Raw genomic sequence first — 23,588 nt, forward strand, 5'->3', positions numbered from 1 at the left:
TTGTTACTGTTTTAGTTTTGAAATCTATGGCAAGATAGGCTAAGTGAATATGCTGTGTGTTTACTTTCTAGATAGCTTAAGCCAGTGATTTGCAGATCTTTGCACAGGACACTTTCCCTTTACAACTGTCGTGGTTCTCTTGCAAGCTTACTATCATAAAGTTTTGGTGCTAGACAACTTAAAAAGCTTAAAATAAAATGTTTTGTGTGTGGACAGCTGGGCTACGTGTTATCAGCCAGTTTCTTTCACGCGAAACCTGGATCTTTTGTGTTTGTTTTTTTTAAACCAAATGTTACTACACAAGAAGTTATTAAGCAAATCCTGACCTAAACCTTTCTGGCGACACGCAACCCATTTCCGTTCAAATAGCACCACCTTGTGGTCAGTTCTGGTAGGTGACGCTTTCCCTAGCCACGTTAGGAGCGATGCTGAAATTGTTTAACTGAAATGCGGAAGAAACTTTGTTCATCTCAGCTGAATATCAAAAGCCAAACAAATTTTGGAAGGATCAGATATGATTTGAAATCTAAAGTGTTTTCAGAAAAGGAGATCTAATTATTTTCCTGTGTCTGTAGTAATTTCTACTTAGCACTTAAATGATGATCATGGTTTTCACAGAGCTAAGGTTTTGATTAGGGTGGCTAGTTAATTATACTGGTACGCAAATGCTAAAGTGGATTTATCACACTTTTGTTCAACACTGCATAATATATTTCAACTTAAACAATTTACTTTTGCTTACCTCAGTTTTCCATGTCTAAGAAGTTTCAGATATTTGGATTTGTTTGTTTGTTTGTTTCAGAACCAAGCCACTTTTAAATCCATATTCAGTAATAAATCACCGTTATAAAACTATGTATTATACTCAGCCATATCATTAAGAAGACACATGCACTCTGTCTTGTGCATCTAGCTAATATATAGAATCCACAGAAAGCTTCCATAGTTTTGTAGCTTTATGTGCCATCTGTACTTAGTTGCTTATAGATTCTGATGCAAATATTACATAGAAAGAGGTATTTGTACTCAAAATGTAATAGTGTACAGAAATATCTGCATGGATGTCTTGGTAAGATTATGCTGTGACTAACCTTGTCACCTGGAGAGCTTTAATTTCTGAATGCCTAGTATTCCATGAAAACAAACAGAAAGAACTCCCTGAACATGTTTGTAAATTGAACATTTTTACTGCAGGAAAGGTTACAGGCCTGTTCCAGCCAGCTGAGTTTCCTTTCAAGCAGATAAAATCTGTGTTTACTCCTAACAGTTGTTTGCATTACTAAAAGATGTGAAGAAAAACTGTACTTCTAAGAGAATTGGTCTATGCTTTACGCCAGTATACAAATTGACCAGACTTAAAGGTATATGTGGTTTTATTGAAAACATTAGTAGTTCCCTTTTTCTTTAAGCCATTCCAAAATAAAATTATAGTCCGTGTACTTTCAGAAACTCATGCCCTACTATTCTAGAGTTACAGATCTTTTTCCCTTTCTATCTTTTCCTTTTTTAATGTAAGAGAACTAAATGGCTGAGAAGACCCAAAATAGCATATAGAACTGTCTAAGCCATTCATTTACATAAAAGGCTGCACTGGTTATGCTTTTCATTGCCTTAAGATTATCGGTAATGCGTGCGATAGAGCATGTTTTACATACTTTAATATATAAATGCATTGGCATGTATCAGTAGGACAAATTATCAGTTCAGTCAAATCTAAGTAGAAGAGTAAGGTCTGAATGGATGTGAACATAAATTAAGTCCAAGAAAGCAGTATGCCATCTTTATTTGGAAGAACTAGCAGAGCTTCAATTTTTTCTGTGAGCTCTTCCATGAAATATCTTCTTATTTCACGGTGAAAAATATGATCTTTACTTGTGTGACTGTTGTTCAGCAATTTATGAAATTCTATTCATACCGAAAAAAAAATACTAAAACAATGTTTAATCATATGCAGGTTGGATGAGAATGTTTTTAATGCCTGCCTTTACTACCTGGGGAAAGTATGTATTTTTTTAATCTGTTTTATTTTGGTTTCCCTGTTGAAAATTATGAACGTGCCAAATCTGATTAACAATACAGGCGAATACTGCATAGGAGTAAAACATGTTCTTTGGGATGATTTGTGTCCTTTCATTTTATTATTTCACACTAGCGTTATTCTGACACATGCTATGAATCAGAACATAGCTATAATTTTTCTTTGTTGTTATTAGGTTTCTGGCTATTAAAATGATTAATCTGCTTGTTAATAACATAACTACAGTTTCTTACTCTAACTTACTCCCTAAACACTTATCTGTTCACAGCACAAAATGAATTAAGTAGTTGATACGATAAGATTTAAGGATTGCTTTGCCAGACACTTGTACTGATGTCTCCCATTTTGGCTGTGAATTTCAGTGTGGAGTTTTCCTATAACACTTGTTGCTGAGGAGCAATGGACCTATTCACGGTATAGTAATTTCTGAAACGTAGCTATCCATTAAACTGAACTTTCAGTCTACCTTTTACAAGAAAGGGGAGCAGGATGCTTGTGTGTTGTATTGGCAGTAAGTTTGCTGATATATGTACACAAGTGGATAGTTTCCCAATATTAGATCTGGTTAATCCAAAATTGCTGTGATTGCTCATTTGGTATTTTATAACCAAAATATTCTGCTAGAGAAAGAGGGAAGGGGAAGGGAATAATTTCCAGTGTGTCCAAGGCCACCAAACACTTGCCTATGAAAGTTTAGAAGGAGTTATCCACATCTCCACGTTTTTTTCATTCTACCGGTCTCTACTTTAGCATTGTACCATGCCCTTTTAAGAAATTGTTGTATAATGGAGCATTTTCTCTTCAAATCGAGCTGTTTCATCATGACTGGTCATGCTGGCTACTTGAAGATTTTTCTCCTCTGCCTGGCTGAATCTTATTCAGGAGGTGGCCTTGAAAAACCACTAGAGCTCTGAATCTCAGAAAAAACGTCATTTCAGGAGCAGTAACTTATGAAAAAAATACAAAAAATATGAAAGTATGTCTCCAAGGAATAACAGTGTATTTTGCAAAGTGATCTGTATTAACTCTGAAGAAGCTAGAATACTTTAATTACCAGGAAATAGGTCAGCTGAGAACCACTGTTTATTAGCAAGCAGAACCACCATTAATAAAGCTATATTGCTTCTTATGTTTATCTCTTCACAAGACTGTGCACTCTATATATGTCTACCCTCAGGCAATTATAAAATTATTATTTTTCAAACTATGGAGTATTTGCTCAGGGTATCATGACCAGAGCAACGAGACTGCACATCTCGTTGTCTAGGCAAAAGATTTATATTTAATTTGCAGACTTCTTTTAAGTGCTACTTGCCAGGTACCTACTTGAAAAGACTTTGTTCAGTGGTGTTCCACCCTACTTCCAATATATCGAGTGCATTTACTGAATGACAGAGTTCTGTCATCACCCACAGGCACTGACAGAAAATCATTGTGGGTGAGGCGTGGTCCTATTTATAATGGGTGGAAATCGGGTCATTTCTCTCTTGTTTACTGATCTGTTTAAGCTTTGGTTTCCATGAACACTCATGCTGGAGATTTTGAAATTTGCTTTTTGTTAGCAATTTTTGCATATAAAAAGCAGTAACGTGATTGTCTGTAGGGGGGAAAAAAGCCCTAAACTCCGTGACTTTAGTTGACGTTGACTGTGGGGGTGGTTCAAGCATGCAGCTCTGCAGTGTGAACCTGCTGCTCCCGAAACTGAAAAGCAGCACTTTTGCATGACCTCTTGTGAACCCAGATCATTCTGTTTCTTCCCACTTTAGGGCTAATTATAGATAGTGCTTAGGGTTGCCTTTGCTTCCCTGTTCAGCCTTGCCTGCCACATGATCCTTATTTTCTAATGTGAATTGCCCATGTGCATCAATCATGGCCCAGTTATGTCACTTCTCTCCTTTTGGATTTTACTTCCCTGTGATGATAGTGTTAAGGTAGAAAACAGTCTGTTCCCTTAGTTTTTTCCATAGTGGAAATATCTGCTTCAGCCTCCTGAAGCAAAATAATGAGGTTTACAAATAACACTAGAGAGGCACGTCAGTCCATCTTCAAACCCTTGCTAAATTTGCTTGTTAGAACCTGTATCCCACCGGGCCCGCATCAGAAATTTATTAGTGGTAGTTACGGGTTAGAGATAAAGAAATGTTAGAGATCAGAATACTTTACTTTGGCTTAAATGAATCTGTATGTTACATAAAATGAACTGTTAAGAAACAGGAACAGAAACTGACTTAATGTATCTACACCACAAAACATGAATCAGTTAAATATTTCTGGCATAACAAAAAGGAACACGATGAGAATCTCTTGTCCTAAGGGGAAAAGAACATGTGTATCATAATTGTTAACGTTTTCTGCCACCATTCCACCGGTTATGGTTTTGATTTGGATGACCTTACTCTGGCAGTGTATTTATGCCAAACATCACGGCCTACAGAAAATATTTTATAAGTCTGAAGACCCTGGCAACTGTTCTAATTTGAGACTCTGAACGCTTTGGCATTTCTTGTTGCTACTGGTTAGTAAATTAGCACCACTTAGTTGGTAGCTTTCCTTTGAGCTGCGGGAGAGAAACGGTGCGTCGATACAATGCTGAGGACTTAAGGAACTGACAGAGCACAAACAGCGTAATAAAGTGACAGGGAAGTTAGGGTGGCAATTGGTGTGCTTGTGGGTTTGTGAGTGTACCACTGGTTTACATAGTTTGTAGCGTTTGGTGGGAGTGTAATTGTTGAGCAGTATGCAAGGTGGAGATGGAAGAACAGGCCTGCTAAACTGGTCGTTGTGCCGTACAGCGCAGCTGCTAGCCCGAGCTGAGGAGTGAGACCCTTCGTCCTTTGACACCTGTTCCGGGGAGAAATAACCTCCTGGCTGCAGCAGCTCAGCGGCGGTGCGCGGCCCCCTCTTGGCTCCTGGCGGTGGATGGAGGGATGCAGAACCGGTGATTTCCCTCCAAGTTTCGGTCACCTGCCCCCCCGAAAAAAGGGGAGTTAGTGCAAAAGTAAGGCTTGGGGCGCCCTGCGGGGGAGGCAGCCCGCCGGTGCGCGGAGCGGTGCGCGGAGCGGTGCGCGGAGCGGTGCGCGGAGCGGTGCGCGGAGCGGTGCGCGGAGCGGTGCGCGGAGCGGTGCGCGGAGCGGTGCGCGGAGCGGTGCGCGGAGCGGTGCGCGGTGCTGCCGCGGGAGGCGGCCGCCCGCCGCCAGGGGGCGCTGCGCTCGCTGCCCGGCGCGGGGAGCCCGGCACAGCCGGCTCTCGGCGCGGGTTCGCCCCGGGAGAAATGGGCTGAAAACCGGTTATTTATGTTCCTTGCGAAAATGAAAGCGCAGCTTTCCCTCCTCCTTCAGCAATGCCTCTGATAGCAGAAAGCTGTTTTAGATGATATATACAGAGCTAATTAGAAGGTAAGGTGCATTATGATGTTCACTGGGCCATATGCATCACCATTATTTCAACTTTTGGGAATCTGCCTGGGAGGGAGGGAGCAGGTATACAACAGAATGCACAGAGTCATCCTAATCCATACAGTCCATTCGCATTTTACGTGGTCCCTAAGAAAATTTGTTTAATCTTCGTAGGAGTAAGTAATATCAAATAAATGCAGAAGTCTCCAGGCTATTTAGCTTTTTAACTAGTGCTGTCACACGGAAAGTGAAACCCCAATTATCTTTGAGCAACCTTAAGCAGTAGTAGCTATAGAAAACAAGAAATGAATAAACAGATTTGGTGATATAAAAACTAATGGGCTATATTCAGCAAGAGAAAAACTGATAGATTTTCTTCTTGTTCCAAGGTACTGATGTAAAAGAACTTACATCTGCACCAGATGATCATCAAAGAGGGAATGCATTTGCACTGAGCTCCATTTGATGTAGTCATCTGATATTAAAAACTCTTCTCTCTCTTACAGAAGTCAGGTGGGGATGGAATTCTCTATGGAGAACAGTCACTAAATCCACAAAGAACTTTTTAATCTCTGTTGATCCTGGCAACAGTCTTTGGCAAAACTTACAGCAGCAATGGTGTCTTACACAAGACTGGCATGATCTCCTGTGATGTAACAGGGCATGGAAATGATTCCACAGAGTCAACTCTGAGATAAAAAATGTCTGAATAGAAATGGTCATGCAGGAATGTAAATTCCAAGGCTTAAGGGTATAAATATGCATTTAGGGTGATGATGCAGGCTTTTATGTCAAAATATTAGTGAATGTGCAAGTAAGAAACATCAAAGAGCTTGTTAACGAAGAAGTTTCATGTAGTAATCTAGGCCACTTGCATATGATACAACTTTAAGAAACTGAGAATAAATTCAGAGAGGAGAAAGGTGAATTAATCTTGGGAAACCAGCTGGATCTGAACAGTGGCAGTAAGGACAGAGAAAAGTTTGTCTCTTAGTGGCTGGATGGAGGAGTAAGTGGCATTCTTCCGATTCTTTCAAACTCAGGGCATGAAGAAAAAATCAGATCTGACCATGTGGTTCTGGTTGATAAGGAATGCAATGGTGTTATCATGACAGAAAAAGCAGCTTTAGAATAAACGTGGGTTTTCCCCCTCCTGTTCTCTTTTCTCCTATTCTTCTGCTCCTCTTAAATTCCATTTTATTTATTTTTGCTACCTCTCAAGTTTCTTCATTCATTTTGTTTCTTTTTCCTAATCTTCTGCTTCATAGAATCTATCAAGGCTGTGCAGTCCCTTGAGAGTTCATAGCCACTTAAGATGAGACTTCACCGTTACAGGTATTTTTGCCGATATGAATTCCTGTGGGTACTTAGTGAATATCACGCACATTCTCATTATTTTATCCATTATTCTTGTAATACTTCTCTCTTTTCCTCTTGTGATTATTTGTTATACCCTGTCTAGACCACAATAAAGTTAAAGGGCAGTGCCGTAATTGGTTTTGAAAGGTATATTGAAAATCCTGTGCTTTATAGCATATTTTTTATTAATATATCCTATTTGGAAGTGTATTTATGACTTTATTACTGTAGCAAGTATCTTCTTCTGGATGAATCTTACATATTATGAAGTATGAAAGTGATTAAAAGAAGCAATGAGTTGTGGAAATTAGGTGTGGCCTTTCACAAGTTTCAGGTATCTCCCATGGTTGGGTGAAGTTGGGCTAGTTTTTTTCATAATAAGATTACATACTTCCCTACTTCCAGTAAAAGTAATTTTATTATACAGTCTGCACTGACTTATAATAATGATTTTTAAATCTGTTTTTCTTCACCAAAAATGTTTGTGAATTCTTGCCAAGGGGAAAAAAAAAAAAAAAAGAAAGCAAACAAATGGAATAAACATGTATCTGAAAGAAGAAATGGTTGCACCATAGAATGTGTCTGATTCTTCTTTCTGTGTATACCTAGGAAATGCAAACCAAGACCTGCAAAAGCAGTCGTTAGGAATAGCCCTGGCTGTTGTAAACTTCTAGTAGAAGCTGATCAAAGTAATGAGCTTCAGTCTGTAAAATCATGAGGGATGATTCTTTTCCCATCAGCAGGAAAATATTCTGGAAGCCTGGCAGCATCTGTTACTTTGCATGTCATGTTTTGTGTTGTTAGGAATTCTGCATGATTCTAGTCAAACTTGGAAAGCTAGGGCACAGCTTTCTTGGTTTAATAACTTCTGCTGTCCTGTAAAAGGTTTATACTTGCATGACAACTTAGTATGCTTAATTTACTACTTAGGTTCACTGTTCTCATTGTTTCATATATCCTGGCATGGATCAATCGCTCATTTAATTTATTCTTTTGTTAGCCTATGTTCAGCTGGTGAACTGGTCATCCTAGCAAAGGCTATCAAATGTGCCAAAAATTATACCAGGTTTTTCTGCAAGAAATAGTAAAGAAGATATTTAACTGCTCTATAATATCCTTCTCACTTTAATGACAGATAAATCTAATGATAATCTGTTTGTAGTGCCTAGCTGTGTTTACTTCAAAGCATGCTCAAGATTAGCTAGAGGAACTTCAACAGCTCAGGAAGGCACCTATTTGCTCTGTACAGGTAGAGAAATTGAAATAGGTTGTCTGTGCTGTACAGGTAGAGAAATCGAGGTAGGGTGAGCAGTTACCTATGTAAGTTGATCAAGAGCTTTGGATGCCTACGCTCAAGAATACAGAGTCCCAACAGGTTTTGAAGGCTCTCCAGCTAATAGAATTTCTCTGCCTTCTCAGTATGTTAAGTGATAAAAGCAGGCAATAATAACTCTCCAGGGATGCCTCACATCACTCCATTATATTTAGCTGCAGTTATAAACAAATTTTCAATTGTCCATGGAAATACGAATAAGTAAATATTTTAATCATTCCCTCACTAATAAATACTCTGCTTTAGTTCTGTGCTCAGTGTTCTTTCCCGTTTCCATCTCTACCCAACCTTACCCCCTATGTATTTCATAACACGTTCTCCTTTATTGTGTCTTCCCCTAACAATAACATACCAATGAGATGTGTAATCTTTCAGAGTGGGGAAATTTTACCAGTTGGAAAATGGGAGGAAATGTTATGCATATTGAAAACTCCAGGAGTTTGGGGACCACAGACCAAGCTAACAAACTCCAGTTAGTGTTTTCTTAGCATTCATCCATTTTGATGTTTTCAAACTGAGGTCAGGCAGCATAGAGAACCAACTCTGGATTGTCATCTTTACGTAAGTAGGTCAGTTCTTAGATCTGTAAAAACTCCCATCTGGAGCTTCAGCCTTCCTCACGTCTGAGACAAAAAAGGGTTTTGGGGTACACCGGATAATACATATTATCCCTGGGAGGCACATGAAAACATGGACTTTGCTGATTTTGTTGGCAGTTAGGATTGTTGAGACAGGCCGATAGATTTTGCTATTTTTGGTCAGGTATAATAAATTAACTTCTTCTGTTACCATTTTCACTGTTAGGGTTAATTACTTGTGGCCTTGGAAAAAGAAGTAAACTTCTGAGAAAAAAACTTTTAAGGGCAGTTTTCTTCCAGTATAATTCAGAATTGCTTAATGGTTTAAGATACACATTTCAGCGCAGGATGGCTCAGTGGTACCTGGAGCTGTCCAGATTCTTTATGTTGTAGCTGGAGTACCATTGCTTATATGCTTACACCAGTCATTAGTGCAAAAAGGAAAAAAAAAGCAATTCAAAGTGCTGAAATCAAAAAGCATCATCCTTATAGCTATTTGTGTGGGCCAGACTGTTACCCATAGTGTTTTCATGCTTGTTGCTGGAAGAAACTTGCTGGTAAACAGACAGAATCTTCTAGTGGTTTTACCATTCTTTTCAGCAACGCGTTATTCTCATGCGTTCCTTTGTTGTCCTAATCCCCCAGGCTTTGACATGGTAGTATCCTGAATAATATATTTGTATATTTTCTGAATAAAAGTACTGAGGTGCATTTTTTACCTCAGTTGTCTAGACAGCACAAAGGTAGAGAGATGAATCAGGCACTGGAGGCGATGACAGAGATATGGTATGGACATGAAGGGTAAAGGCAGGAAGTTTGGAAAGGGAAGTTGAAAGCTGTAAATGAGATTCATAGAGGAGATGAAACATGATGAGTGTCAGGCAAAGCAAATGATAATTCCAGCAACCTTGTGGGTACACTGGAGAACAAGGCAAGGATTTCAGGAAGGAAGAGAAGGCAGTGAGGCAGAATGATTTTTCTCAAAGTAGTCAAGAGCAAAATAATGCCTTTGTACTTTTTTGTGAGAGTATATTATTCCAAAGCACTCTGGTCCTTGGAAATTAATTTGTGCTGCAAGTTACACTGATTATTTCTAGAGATTTGCTGAAGGTATGAGTAGGAAAATATTGTTTAGTGGCAGTCAGTTCTGCAAATAAGTGTTGTAGCACCACTATGTAATTAATGCCAAATGTGTCATCATGCCTTAGTCACTGAAAGGAATTTAGGATGGATGCCTGTTTTCTGTGAATAAAATACCGTTTCACACTAATTAGACTCATTTTTACTGAGGAGAGTGGTTAAATTACATGAACAATTCCTCCCCCTTCAATATTGTGACAAAGAGAACAGAACATAAAATAAATTCTACACCGAAAAAAAAAAAAAAAGAAGCATCCATCTGTGCTGATTTTAATTCTTTGTTGTATGATCAAGTGAAAAACAATTTCTGTTGAGTAGCTAGCAATGCAGATATTCGATGTGCCACTGTCTTCAATGGATAACTGGTAGTTTTGTTTGGCGATGGTTACGGGTAAACGTTTCCCATCATTCTTAATACTAGAGCAGTTCCTGGTAGCAGGTCCACTGCAGATAAAGCTTGTCTGCCTGTGAATATTTTTACTCTGTCTCTTAGACCCTCTGTAAGCTAGCGAAGCATGTGCAGTTGCGCAGTCTCCATTTGCACCAGCTTTGGTTTCATTGAGGGTGTCAAAGTGGGTAATGGGAAAGGTCTGAGGTATGTGCAAGATCCTGTTTCATATCTCAAATCAGCCTGGCTGGGGTAACACCATCCTTAGAATAAAAAAGTAAACCTATTTATTAATTCTGCATCCCTCCAGCTTTTTCTCCCTTCAAAGTGGTAACTCATTCATGGCATTCAATGATTCTTAGAAACTGGGGCTATGTGTAATCAACATGTTATGTTTTCTTTAACGTGTGTATTGCTTTAAATGTGTCATTTTATTTTGTGAAAATACCTGGGTTTTCTTTTGTCTTAGGCTGCATTGAAGTAGTCTGTGAGCTTGCAAGCAGTGAAGGAATACCAGCCAAATAAGAAGTTAGCATAAATATCTTTAAAGCTTCCAGCCTTGCAAATTTATGGAAAATATATCTGTTTCAAGTCTCCAAAAAGCAGAACTGAGCTAGTTCATGCAATTCTATGTTTGGGTTTTAGTTCATTCATTTATCTTTCTATCTGCTGACACTGAAATCGTATATTACTGTTAAGTCAATTTTTAAGTAGAGTTTTGTTTCTTGTACTGATGAGTAAAGCATCTTCAGTCTTTTCTTCTTTTGGAAAAAGATTTCATTCTTAAAGTGTCCTTTTGCGAGACCTGAGTAGACCTGAGCATTCCAAAAGGTAAGAAAAACAGAAGACTTGCAGACTCTGAATTATATTACACCTTTCTGTTTTTCTGTTTAAAATTTCATTTGTAATGTCAAAATCATACATTCTCAAAATTGCAGAGAAAGCAAATACAAATAATTTAATTTGGTTCTTTTTAAGTTAGTTTGAAAATGAGGGTGCCAGTGACCCTTTGATACACATGAGCACTGAACAAACTAAGGGTTTTAATATCTATGATCTTGTTAAGTTTTGGTATAAAACTTCTGTAAGCCACTGAGCTTTTCCTGGAGTAATTCACTTAACAGGCCTCTCCATTTTGCAGACCTTTTTACTCTAGGACTGTTGAGCATTCTCAGCTGTTTTTAGCAAAAATAAAATAAGTTTAGTGCAAGCAATATCTTCTGTTAAATCCCCCAGGTACATTACTGGCCATTGCTTTTTTCATGTAGAGGGATGAAGTATAGTTCATCCACTAGTTGTATATCAAGCAGTTCTAGTCCTCTATGTACCTTCTGTATTTTTCTTCCAGCTTTGGAACAGAGTTGCTATAGACTAATTTATGAGGTAGACGGTAGGCCTATTATCCTACTAGTGTTTGTAATTACACAGAATCCATTTGGCACAGGTGTAAGTGTGATAGTTGGGCCAGCTAATTGTACTATGTGGTCATATCTAAACCCAAAGTGTTTTATAGGATTGACAGCACGCTACATGGTTCAAATATCAATTCCATGTGCCATTCAGTTCCGTATGATTGTTTTGTAGTCTTTGTGTGGTCATTAGTTCAGATTTAGGTCCAGTCCAAAGATAGAATTTGGGCTGGTATCATGTTAATTTGTGGCCTTTGTAAAATGAGTTGCTGTGAGCAGTCCGCTTCCTGGAGAGGAACGGTCCAACTAATACGATCATTTCCAGCATTCTTGATAATCTCAGTGAAGGTGGAGAGGATGCATTGGGAGGTACGACCTCATCAGGCCAGGACTGGAGTCTCATGGAACCAATGCTGTGGAAGAAACTTCATTGCCTTCTCTGCATGCGTTAAAAGAAGACTTGGCTTCTAATGCTATTCTGCCATGATCTTAAAGCAGCTACTAATTAATTTGGAGAGGTGAAACCACAGACAGTTCTGAATAAACCAATTTACTTACAGTCTTCCATCATGTTATAAGGGCACGGATTTGATAAAACTGCACAGCAATTTATTTTTTATACTTGAAAAAAAGTATTCTAGTGTAGATTGAAAAAGTAAAAGCAAGTGCTGATCCTTTGACCTGGACCGCTTGAAATGAGACTCTTGCAAGGTTTGGCAAGGTCTAGCCAAGTTATAACAAGAGATCTGTCAAGCAATGACTTCCATTCCTGGGGTTTCCTACTGCCCAGGAAGAGGGTTACTGGAGGCAATGGAGGTTGGAGGTGCCAGCTGTGAGAGCACCTTGTGGGGAGGATGTGATAGGAGATGAACTATACAGGCTTTTGGATGAAAATCAGATGTCTGGAAACTGCCATTGATGATACAGCGTGTGAAAACAAAAGGGTCTAAGAAGAGTGTTATCTACATTAGCATTTTGGTTTCAAGACTTAGCATTTTGGGGGGCAAATCCCAGTGTATTGGGTCAATTTGCAAAATAGTTTTGGCACGTGAGCTAGACTGTTTTGGAGAAAATGAAACAAGAAACTTCACTCTGGGTTTGCACCTCCAAGCTCTGATGGGGACATTGCAGTCTGTACTGATGACTGATCCTTTGGCTGATGTAAAACCATACATGGGGAGACATTTAACCTGGGGACCAGACTAAATCTAGTCCAAAGTGAAACCCTAGAAAAGTAGATTGTGTAAGCACAAAGGCCTGAGAACAAATAGTTTTGGTGTGCTGATCCATTCCTGTTGTGCCCAAATGACTTGCTAATGTAGACATAACATATGCTGACAAACTGGCAATTACTCAATTCTATTCTTATCTCTTTTTTTCTGAGCATTACTCCAAGCCTCTGCTTTAAGTGCTTTCTGGTAGAAAAACAACAGCTACATCTGTTTCTGCAAACTGTATTGGCCATGCATTTGCTCTTTAGCAAATAAACTAAAAAAGTTTCTGAATCTCCCACCCAACCACAGATTCAGGAAAGGACTTACTGAATCCACCCTCAAGCCCTGGACTTAAGTGTTTTGTAATTTTACAGCTGGAAAGATTAACACCGCAAAGGCACGATGGAACTGTGTCATCCTTGAGATTCCCATACATATCACTCATTCCCCTACTCATCATTCCATTTTCCCTCACATTTTATGGTGTAAAGGTGATTCATTTAAACAGACAGAAGAGAACAAAATACCACTAGGCAGAAATTAATCTGTCTGCACAGAAGCTATTTTTAAAGCTGTTTAGCACATGTTTTTTCCTGAAATGTGTTCAAAGATTTGTTCACATGACAGAATGGGGGGGGGGGGGAGGGGTGTGCCCATGTAATTTCTGTTGGCTATTTTGCATTTCAGGAAAAACATGAGCTGCTTGAGAGCTACGAATTGGTAAAATGATCAACATGCAGTTGGTTGAACTCTTGAGAATGCCCATAAAAATTACATGTCAGTAGTGGATTAATATTTAAAACTCTGGTATACAACAGGAAATTATGCTTAAATCTGGGAAAAAAGTAGGCAGTAAGAACTTTTGTATCTGGGAAGGATTTCCTTATTTTATATTTGCTTGTAAACATGACATGGATTCTACTAAAACATATGGGGCAGTTTTAGTGATTTACATGTCTGAGAACTTTCCCTGGTGACAAAAATAGCAAGAATTTTATTTTTAAAACTTAAATAAAATGCTACCTCATCTGATTGCATGGGCTACAGAAACTTCTGTTTCTACCCACTGTATTCAGATCTGTTAAACTGTAATATTTCCCAATCAGATGTGTAACAATGCTTCTGGTTTTCAAAGCCAAATGAATCATACAGAGATGGCATACCAACAAGGTCTCAAGGGGCTGGCACTCTTTCTTCTAAAAAACCCCCCACTATTATATTAAATCTTATTCCAAAGATTAATCTGTGTAATCTGTTTATGTCAGAACAACAACAGTGGCATAAGCAGAAGTTCTAATTTTTAAATCTTAATTCCCTCTGTCTCTGTGTACTGATTGAAACACTTGGGTTATGCCATCTATTTTCGTTAAAACTATTCATCAGAAATTTTCTTACAGTTCTTTTTTAGTATAGCCTTGAATTCACTGTTCATGACTATTTCCTCGCAGTGTTATATTGTTATTAACATTTTGCCTTTTCGGTTTGGCTACTGCAGAAATAACTGAACTGGCCAAACCCCTCCGGGTGACAGATGACAGCAACATGAAAAAAAAAATAAATCTGAAATTAATGCCCTGGAATAGGGATATCAGTGGATTGCCCAGAATCACACCTGAGCCATGCATGGGTCAGCCACAGGTCTGAAAACTGCAGTGTAATTGGGTTTTACTTGAGGAATCTTTGTTAAAAATTTAGCTTTCACATACATATTGTTATAAATTTATGCTAATGAGAATTACTGTGAAGAAACCAAGGCCTCCAGGACTGTGTTTTTTCTGTTTGCCATCTTGGTAAAAAAGAAAACTGCACTTATCTTTTTAATTTTTCAGAATTCATGTTTTGTTACCTAGTGCCACAAGTACTTCTTTTAAAACTGTTTTGTGGTTTTAAACTTGGTTTCAAGAAGAAACTGATTTACTTATTAAAGATCGAAGACATTTAATGATGCACGATTACTTTGAGTTTTGCCAGCTTGGATCCTACCACCTCATATAGCAAGATGTTATATCATCTGAAAAATAATGCTTGCAACAAGTACTGGAAGTGAATTAGTAATCTGAATCTCAATAGTACTTTTTGTGTGTAGACACCTACTGGTGCTTGGCACTGCTGGTCTCTGCAGGCCAGAATATGGGGTTTAAAAGAGCAAGCTAGAAACCTAACCATTACTTAATGACATACACATGGTACTGAAGACATGGTGCTACTGGGAAATTAATCAGTTCTTTTAGTCCTCTTCTAATTAGGTTTGCAGCCTTCGGGGAAGAGCTATGGTTAGAAAGATAGAGAACAAGTTCTTCTAGAGAGAGGAAAAAAAAGCCAACCTTGAAACTCTTTCAAAAATACAGATAAAGGAAAAATACCCATTAATTTATCAGTTAATTAGTATCTAAATATAAATGCCAACCTGGCTTCTCTCTTCAGTCTAAATACTCACTTTATATATTTTGTCTGCTGGTAAGAACTGGAGACCATTCGGGCAGCTGCTACACGGGATCTTCATGCCACTGTTCCCAAGTGACTGCTAGCTTGCCTAATGGAACCTGAAAGCTCCCAAAAATGCTACACCCACATCCATGTTACGCTTTCACGTAGAAGCAAAAAAAACCCTCAAAAAAATCACATCAGAATGTCCAATTTATATGCTGAAAGCTGGACAGAGAATGATGAGAAAGCATGGTGGTTCTGTTACGCAGGTTCCTCTTCTCACAGACCAGTTTCGAAGGATTTGTGCAAGCTAAGGGAAGCCCGATCAGCTCAGGACGCGGTGCACAGCAGTACGATTTTGCATTGTTCCAGCAGACCAGGGTCAGCAGCCTTGCAAGCTTGCCAGACAGTATTTTCTTTTCCCAAATTAGAAGTTGAGTGTGCCAATAGTAGGTTTCCTGGTTAGTTCTGAACTGTAAATTGAGGGAGAGCCAGGTGCCCTGGCCTCACCCAAAGACAGAGCTAATCAGTAAGCCCAGAGTATCTCGCTGCTGTCAAATCCAGCAGGAGCTGCAAGCCCCTGGGTGGCACACAAGGGGTATGTCAGCCAGTTGCTGGTGAGGGTACCCTGGAAGTCAACCCCTCTATTACAGCATCTGGATTTAAAAAGAAAACTTTGCTTTTTAAAATTCTAGCTGATTTAAAAAAAAAAAAAAAACAAAAAAAAAAAACCCAGCACTGTAAGCGTGTGCAATATCAAGAAGGGAAAATGTGTGCTGTAGTTAAAAGTATGTTCTCGCTTTGAGACCTCTTTCAGTTATGAAAAAAAGAAGCAAATTGATTCTGATACTCCTCTGCTATTGGAATGAAACATCAGCAAAGTTTCTTTTTCAGTTCTTGATAGTCCTTCAGAACTCATGTGACAGCTATCCTCAGCCCAGCCACTATCAGACACTCATTTGTTTTGTACGTGCATAACATGTTTGGGGAGATGGAATGAATGTTACATGTTGCATTGCTGTAGTCTATTGCTAATATTAGAACAGAATGAACAGCTCACTTCCTGGAGGCATCAGCAAGCTTTATTTGCAAATTTTTTTTAGTGGTATCAGACATGTGGAATAAATTACCATAAATCGCTTGTGATTAAATGTAAAGTACCAGGAGGATTTGCAATAGTTAATCCCTTTATTTCTGGGGTCTGTGAAGAGCAAATTAAGCTGAAGACTGATACATAACTGGTTTTCATCAAAACTAATGCTCTTATATTACAGTATTGTTTTGTTTAATTATGGAACATAATTTTAGAAATTATAAGCTTTAGGAATAAGGCAGTTAGCAATGTGCACTGGCCTATAACTGCTGTTATTCTGTATAAACCACAAGTAGCAAAACTGGTATTAGAAACATTAAGACTTGCTCTGACATTTCATTATAAGTTAAATCTTACTTTATACTAATATATTATAAAGCTATGGACAAAAGCAGAATTTCCCCCTAAATTCTGCTGAAAGGTAATCTATTTCCATATATTTTGATTTCAGTAAGGTTTGGGAGACCGTTTTGCTTTTCATTTAACTAAAACAGCTGAATTTCTGACATCTGAGGTAAATGTGAGTCTTTGTTAAAAAAAAAGTAACACCTCAAATGAAATGAAGTGAGGTTTTGTTGCCATGCAAAAGAAATCACTCTCTTTTCTGGGAAGCTGTGGTCCTTAATGCATTTAAACAGCACATTTTTTCGGAAATCAGTCCTTCTGCAATGTCAAATGCTACACATTGATATGACTTTATCTGAGAATGGCTCACTGGAATTACTACAGGGTTTGTGCCTAGTGTAGGGCAATAGAGACAAACATGAAAGAGACCAACAGAACCAGTAGAGTGTGTAGATTATGTGCTGTGGTGTTCTTGGGTGTGCACTGATTCACCCAGATACCAGGGGAACATAATTTCCTTTTTTTATTATTACGATTTCAGCTATTTTTCAGTTCCAAAGACCATGAAATAGCAACGGTTTCTCTATGGCTGTGTATTTTAACTTTCGCCTGTTTCAGGGAGAGACAGCTGAGTGGAGTGGGAGAACCAGCGAATAGCTTCTCGGTGGGGTATTACTCTAACCTGGCCCTGTTTTACTAGGGCTATGCTTTGCTTGGTTCTTGCTACTGAGAAGTGAAACCCTGAAGTAATCCATTCAGGTATTTTTTTAAAGTAAATTTGCTTCATCGTTACCACTAACAATACTGAAATGTGATTTACAGATGAACGCCAAAAGCAAGCAAGCAGAGAGAAGCAGAGGCACTTAGCTGCTCATTTGGTTCCTTCTTTCTCCTTCTCCTTCTCCTTTTAGATACCTACCGAAGGAGCAGTCCCCCCTGGTGTTTGCACCCACGTCCGGAGACCTGGACAAGAGGTGCTGTCAGGATGGTGTTTGCCTTCAGTGGCAGAGGAGGGAGGTCTGAACTGCTGTGAAGTTCTCCAGGTCCGTACAGCAGTCCTGTCCTGTGGGCTAAGCACCTTCTTTCCCCATAGACCCTACAAAGACACTGGGTTAAGCAGATTATCTACATGGCTCCAAGAGTTTAGAGGTAAACCTCTAAGCTTGTGGTTCCATGAGGCAAGGTGAGTTGATCTAGTAACTTGTCAGGGCTGGAAGGATAATCTTGTTCCTCTGCTCCCAGCTAACCCCACCCAGCGCCTGCTCTGTCTCTGGTCCAGCCCTTGGCAGACTCCTCTGTAACCCACTTCAACCTGTTCACCCAGCACAAAAAGGGCAGGATTTTCTCGAGTTAATAAACTGAATCGTTTCATGCAAATATTTGATTAGAGCCATGACTGGTGCAAGGGGCAAAGGTGGGACCACAGCAGAGAAGGGAGGAATGGCATACGGGAGAATGGAAACTGAATCTTTTTCCCCACCCTCTTTCTTTTCTTTTCTTTTTTTTTTTTTTTCCCCTCAGATTTTTGTGAAGCTGCACCATGAGGTACAGCTGTTATTTATTTGGGGATTTACTGAGGAAAATAGATGGATTCAGATAACTGGAAAATGTTGTTAAAGGGAAAGCAAAAGGTAGTGGAAGAGCATCGGGGAAGCTTTGGACTGACATGTGTGCTTCCCGTTTGCCCTGTTTATAGTAAACATTCTTTTTTAAATAGGGGCCAGGCTAATCAGGGAAGATCTTTTCTTAACTCAATGGCATTTCTGTGCATGTCACATGACACCTTTGCAACACTGACTTCTGTATAGAAGGCTCGGAAGGCGGGCATAGGAAAAGGGGATAATGTATGCCCACATCCCTCCTGACAAGGGGACAGCACTGGGATTGCAAGGAATCTCTGAACTGGGGTCCAATTGGTCTGATTTGCCTGTGTATGTCTTCTTTTTCCATCTGGAAGTTTGTCTGCTGGAGGAATTTGAGCCTTTTCTACATTTGTCCAGGATTTATGGATGTTCAGTAGATTAGGCAGAGACACTGTGCAGCTTGGAGATTCCGGGTACGTTCATGTTACATGTTCAGAACAAACAGAGAGCACATTTGTAGTAAGTCAGATGGCTTTTGGACAGCATCACAGAAGCCTGCTGTGGAGCTAATATGAGTAATCTCGATAATTCCAACATGATCCAGAAGCACTGGACTTAAGTATTTTATAATAAGCATGTAGTTTTCACTGTCCATGAAATCTTGCGAAATATGACAGCCAAACCCTGCTGTACAGAATTGTGGGAGTGTGGGACACAGAAATAGGAAGGAGTGGAAGCAAAACTTGTAGTATCAGTATGTGCAGCGAGCCTGGCCAAAACACAAAACATTCCACTATTTGTAGATAGAACTTGCCAAGGGTATGTTGAAGTCTGTGAACATCAATTCAACAGAAAGTAACTTTTCCTGGAAGGTAGGATTTTTTTCTGCTTTTCCACAGATTTTGCCCAGTTGGCTGCCCCTTCTTTTCAGCAGGTGCACCACATTCTCAGGCGCTGGTTTGCAGCTCAGCGTGTCTAAACCCTGGGGAGCGATATTGCCTGAAGTTTTTGCTGTAGTTTCTGTTCCATGGCACTTCACACATCCTTCCCCCCAGGACCCACCCAGTCTTACTGTTGAAGGTGGTACATAATCAGTAGCAGCCTCCTTCAGTCAGCTGGGTGTGCTAATAAGCTAAAGACAACACGCAAAGGAAATACTATTCAGAAGCCTTGAGGTCCCTAGGGCTATGACTCAGATTTGGGACAGGGTGCAAGGAATTGCTTTATTTGGTATCTGTTGCCTTCTCAAGTGTGGTGTCATTGTTAAAACTGAAAGATTGATGTACTCAATCTTTTTCTCCTTGTTTTAAAGGGTGAGGTATGTGGATCATGCCCCTGTTAAACACAGTCATACAAGGTTTTCCATGTCCTAGATGTAACTTGGCAAAGGCTGAGGAATCCAGGGTTAAGGCTGCTGTGGCAGACATTAACTCCAGTGCCATTACACGTAATGCAGCTACAGAGTTCCATATGGACCATCCAGCACCTACCAAATTCTGTGTAATGGGTTCAGAATACTAGTTCAAGTGTTCTAATTTAGCATGGGACTGTATAAATAGCTCACAACATGTGAAAAACTTCTAAAAATGTGGCATTTACAAGATAGCAAAGTAGAAGTGAGTGCCTTAATGGCAACTGTAGCAGAAATTACCAGTGTAATATGGCATGAGAAGAATAATCATAGTAAAATGATAATTATAATCCTCTGACCTGGCACTGATTTGCCAAAGTATGGTGGCTGTTGTTTCCGATTTCTTGGCAGACAATTCTGCGCATCCTAAAACTATTCCTTTAATCAGATACTGCATGCTTTAAGTTTTATGGTTTTTAAAAGACTTCTTTATTTGATTCAGTCCTGGGTTAATTTTATAATGAAGGAGAAATGAGCTCATTAACAAACAAAGCAATGTTTTTATACTCTGTGGTTTTCCAGCTAGTGGCTCTTATGAGAGGTAAATCACTTACATGGATGCACCAATATCCACTGTAGCGCTTGTAACCCACAGCAAGTTTTTGTAATAAATAAATTTTAGCTTTCTTCTGACTGCAGTCAGGGCTGAAGTTTGCTAGTATCAGCACACCCCGTGTGTTGCTGTACCGTGATTAATTGTGAGCAGGAGTTACTGAACAAACTTCAGGCAGGGACCGTGCATTCAGTTTCTTAGATTGCTCGCATGCACTAACGGTCAAAATGGAATACTGGGAATGCTGCATTTAAACCAAGTCTGCCAGGAAGGATTAAACTGGGGCAAGCACTAAATTGCACTTGACCTTGAATGTTTCTGAAATATACAAGAGAAGGTAAATATTGAACATGAGGGACATCCTGATCCTTTTATCTGAGCCCACTATATAGCAGGAAGAGAGGGAAGTTACTTTTACTTTTTGTGAATGCCTAAGGATCTGAGCATGCTCCGTCGAGCAGGATACAGAGCAGACTGCAGCTCTGTTCTGTGTCTGTTAAGGAAATGAGCCCCACCTCAGCTAAAATGGGCAAAACATCCTTGGTAAACAGAGCATTGGGCAGAGCTTACACAATTAGCAATTACTCTGTGAAACCCGGGCTGGCCACTGCCCAACTTTAACTGAACTTTAATCCTCCCACAACATTTTGTTTAGAAACTATTTTTATTTTTAAACAATAATGCTCACTAGCAACACCCATCCTGGAGGCCATCAACTGCTCTGACAGCCATCCCAACTCCTGCTTAAGCTGGGAACAGCAGATGCCATCTGTTCTAACAGAAATGATGAAAAGTCAGTGACTAGTACTTAATGTCCTATACATCTTCATTAATGAAAGGGAAACAAATTGCTCCTACAATGCTGTATTGTCAAACTTGGTCCTGCACAAAGGCTTCCTTACAGTCATTGTGACAATGACTTCTTCATGATGGAAAGTGAATATATTGGAAAGCTGTCAATCAGGGAGCAGGCTGAAGCCCCTAAAATCATCTCTGTCCTCAGACTGGATTCAAACCGTGTGCCAGAGACAAAAAGTATTTTGCTGATTCCAGTTCATGTGAGCAAGGTTATTACGCCTGTTTCCTTTTGACAATCAAACTCATTTTGTAATTTGACAAAAAAATTGAATCTTTAGTCCTCTGCTACTTCCAGTAATGGCTTAGAGGAGCTCCTGGGGGTGGCTGGCGAGTGTTAGCAAAATAACTGCTTGCTCTGTGACCGTTCTGGAGTTCAGAGGAGCTAGGTATATGCCCAGAGTTGAAGCGATATTAACCACTGATGGCTCCCCAGGCCAAGTACCTCCTGCCTTTCCTACCAGCACGTTCAGCTCGTCACAACCCACAGGCTTCCCAGCACTGTTAACTGGCTGGTGACATGGTAAATCTGGTTATAGTGCAGCCATGGCCGCCTCTTGAAGGCAGAAGCAAAAGCACCAAATATCAGTAGGAAGCGATGTAGGGAAAACGTGAGGACAGAATTTACTTTTGTTTGATAATTCAATTACTTTGGATACACCGAATCAATGGGGCTATTCCAGCCCTGAGAATAAGGCCTTCTCATGTGAATACGTGCCCGGAATCCCAAGCTCTGCCAATTCATGCTGGCATGACTGAAGAGATTCCTGCTTCCAGCTCTCCGCCTAGCGAGATGCTACCGGGCCGGCCGGAGGGGTGGCCACCGAGACAGTGCTCCTGTCCCGAGGAGCCGAGCCTGGCGTGGTGCAGCTCCGCAAGCTGCTGTGAAGTTCAGTTTTCACTTCTCTGTGATCGGCAGTGGCTGAGGGCTCTGCTTCACAGCCCTTGACGGATTTTGACTTCAGCAGCTGAAAAGCTGACTATCCCACTACCGCTCCTAACTCCAAAAATTGTAATCAGAGCCTCCGATCTCATCACAGAGCGTTAAACTCTCTTCTTCAAAGCTGAGAGCGGTACGGATCCATCAAAATCATGGCTTACAGGGTCAGTAAAGTCAGCTAGCCGATGTGTATTTATATGCATATACACACATGCTTTTAAAGAGGCTGCTGGCAGATAACTGATCTCCCAGTGAGCGTCTGATTCCTGTATGGGTCTAAAATGAAGTTGGTTTTGTCAGCAGTTTGTCAGATCATATACTGACGGGTTTTCACACCAAGAGGAGTGTAGCAGAGCAGCATTGTGGGAAAAGTGATTTACTGCACACATGTTATAAAGGAAGTTCCTCTGAAGAATATTTATATTTATGGTTTAAATGAGATCAGCTGGGATTTTTTTTCTGAAGAATGGAATAATAAGAAAATTTTGAATGGATGCAGTTCTGTGTTGGTGTGAGCAGTGATCTTGATTTTTTTATGGGAACATATCAAAATAATAAAATATTGGTCTGATTTAGAAAAATAATTTAAGAGCTATTTTGGGAGTATAGTCTCCAAATTCCTGCCCTTTGGGTGTAAAGCAGGCAAATGCCTGGATTTGCAGAATAAAAAATGATGCAAGTAGATAACTGTTTGGAATTATTTTGACTGCAGCCAGCAAATATATCTCATCACTATGGTTGCAAAAACAAACACCCACCAAAGAACTGTATCTGACACAGAGAAAATAATTAAGGGAAATGGAACAATTTGCAGCCTGTATTACATTCTTTGCGTTGCCTCACACAAATCAGTAGTTAAAGGGGTGAACTCGACCTTGTTGTAGATATTCTGTTTGAGTTCTTGCCACTCTGACAGTAGCAAATAAGGTGAACGTTACTTAAAAATAGAAAGGAATTTGAGATGTATCTTCCTACTCAGAGCCATTCCATCCTACATTTTTTTTATGACGGATGAGAGGAGGTTAGAATCACATCTCTGGATCTGAATTCAAGCGTATAGTTTGCTTTTGAATCCAAATTGAAAATAATTTGGTTTTTTACCTCTGGTTTGGATGTAGTTAGAGATAACAGAACTTCCCAGAAGTGCCTTACTCTTAAGAGTTCTGCCAATGTAAGTTTAATGGGATCAATGCATAGTCAAGCAAGTAATGCCGTTCTATACTACTAACACAAATAATTTTCTATGAAATGTATTCGTATGTTTTTAACCCCAAATATTCTTAATGAAAAATAACAATAAAAGTAAGAAAGGAAAAAATTATATATCCAGGGTTAGATATCCATAAAAGAAATATGAAAGTCAGCACAGATTTTGGTACTAGGGGCACAGCTCGTGGTGGAACGGCCGCTGGCCTTCCCTGTTGATGTGTGGTGCAGCTGCTGAACTATCAGCACCGAGAGTCAGACTGAACATGAAACTGATGCTACTTTTCCTGAGCATGGTTAGTTGTAAATACTCATTCGGTA

At 39.7% G+C, this 23,588-nt stretch overlaps 1 protein-coding gene across 1 annotated transcript; it reads right to left on the minus strand.

Annotated features, from left to right (window-relative positions):
• Positions 1-3,422: 3,422 nt before the first annotated feature.
• LOC129783761 (uncharacterized) lies at positions 3,423-21,174 on the minus strand. The gene is made up of 3 exons (XM_055794971.1): positions 21,169-21,174; positions 17,639-17,815; positions 3,423-5,002 (listed from the first exon to the last, which is right to left on the minus strand). Exons 1-3 carry the CDS (start codon positions 21,172-21,174, stop codon positions 4,481-4,483), a joined length of 705 nt encoding a protein of 234 aa, XP_055650946.1. The 3' UTR covers positions 3,423-4,480.
• Positions 21,175-23,588: the final 2,414 nt, after the last annotated feature.

This window comes from Falco peregrinus, chromosome 1, assembly GCF_023634155.1.
Source record: "Falco peregrinus isolate bFalPer1 chromosome 1, bFalPer1.pri, whole genome shotgun sequence".
Classification (NCBI taxonomy): Eukaryota; Metazoa; Chordata; class Aves; order Falconiformes; family Falconidae; genus Falco; species Falco peregrinus.

Bases quoted from the DNA above. Each gene is read 5' to 3' on its own strand.
- LOC129783761 (XM_055794971.1), bottom strand. The intron at 5,003-17,638 runs GTAGGTATCTAA...TCGGGGGGGCAG, and splicing joins CAGGGGGGACTGCTCCTTCG to GTGACCGAAACTTGGAGGGA.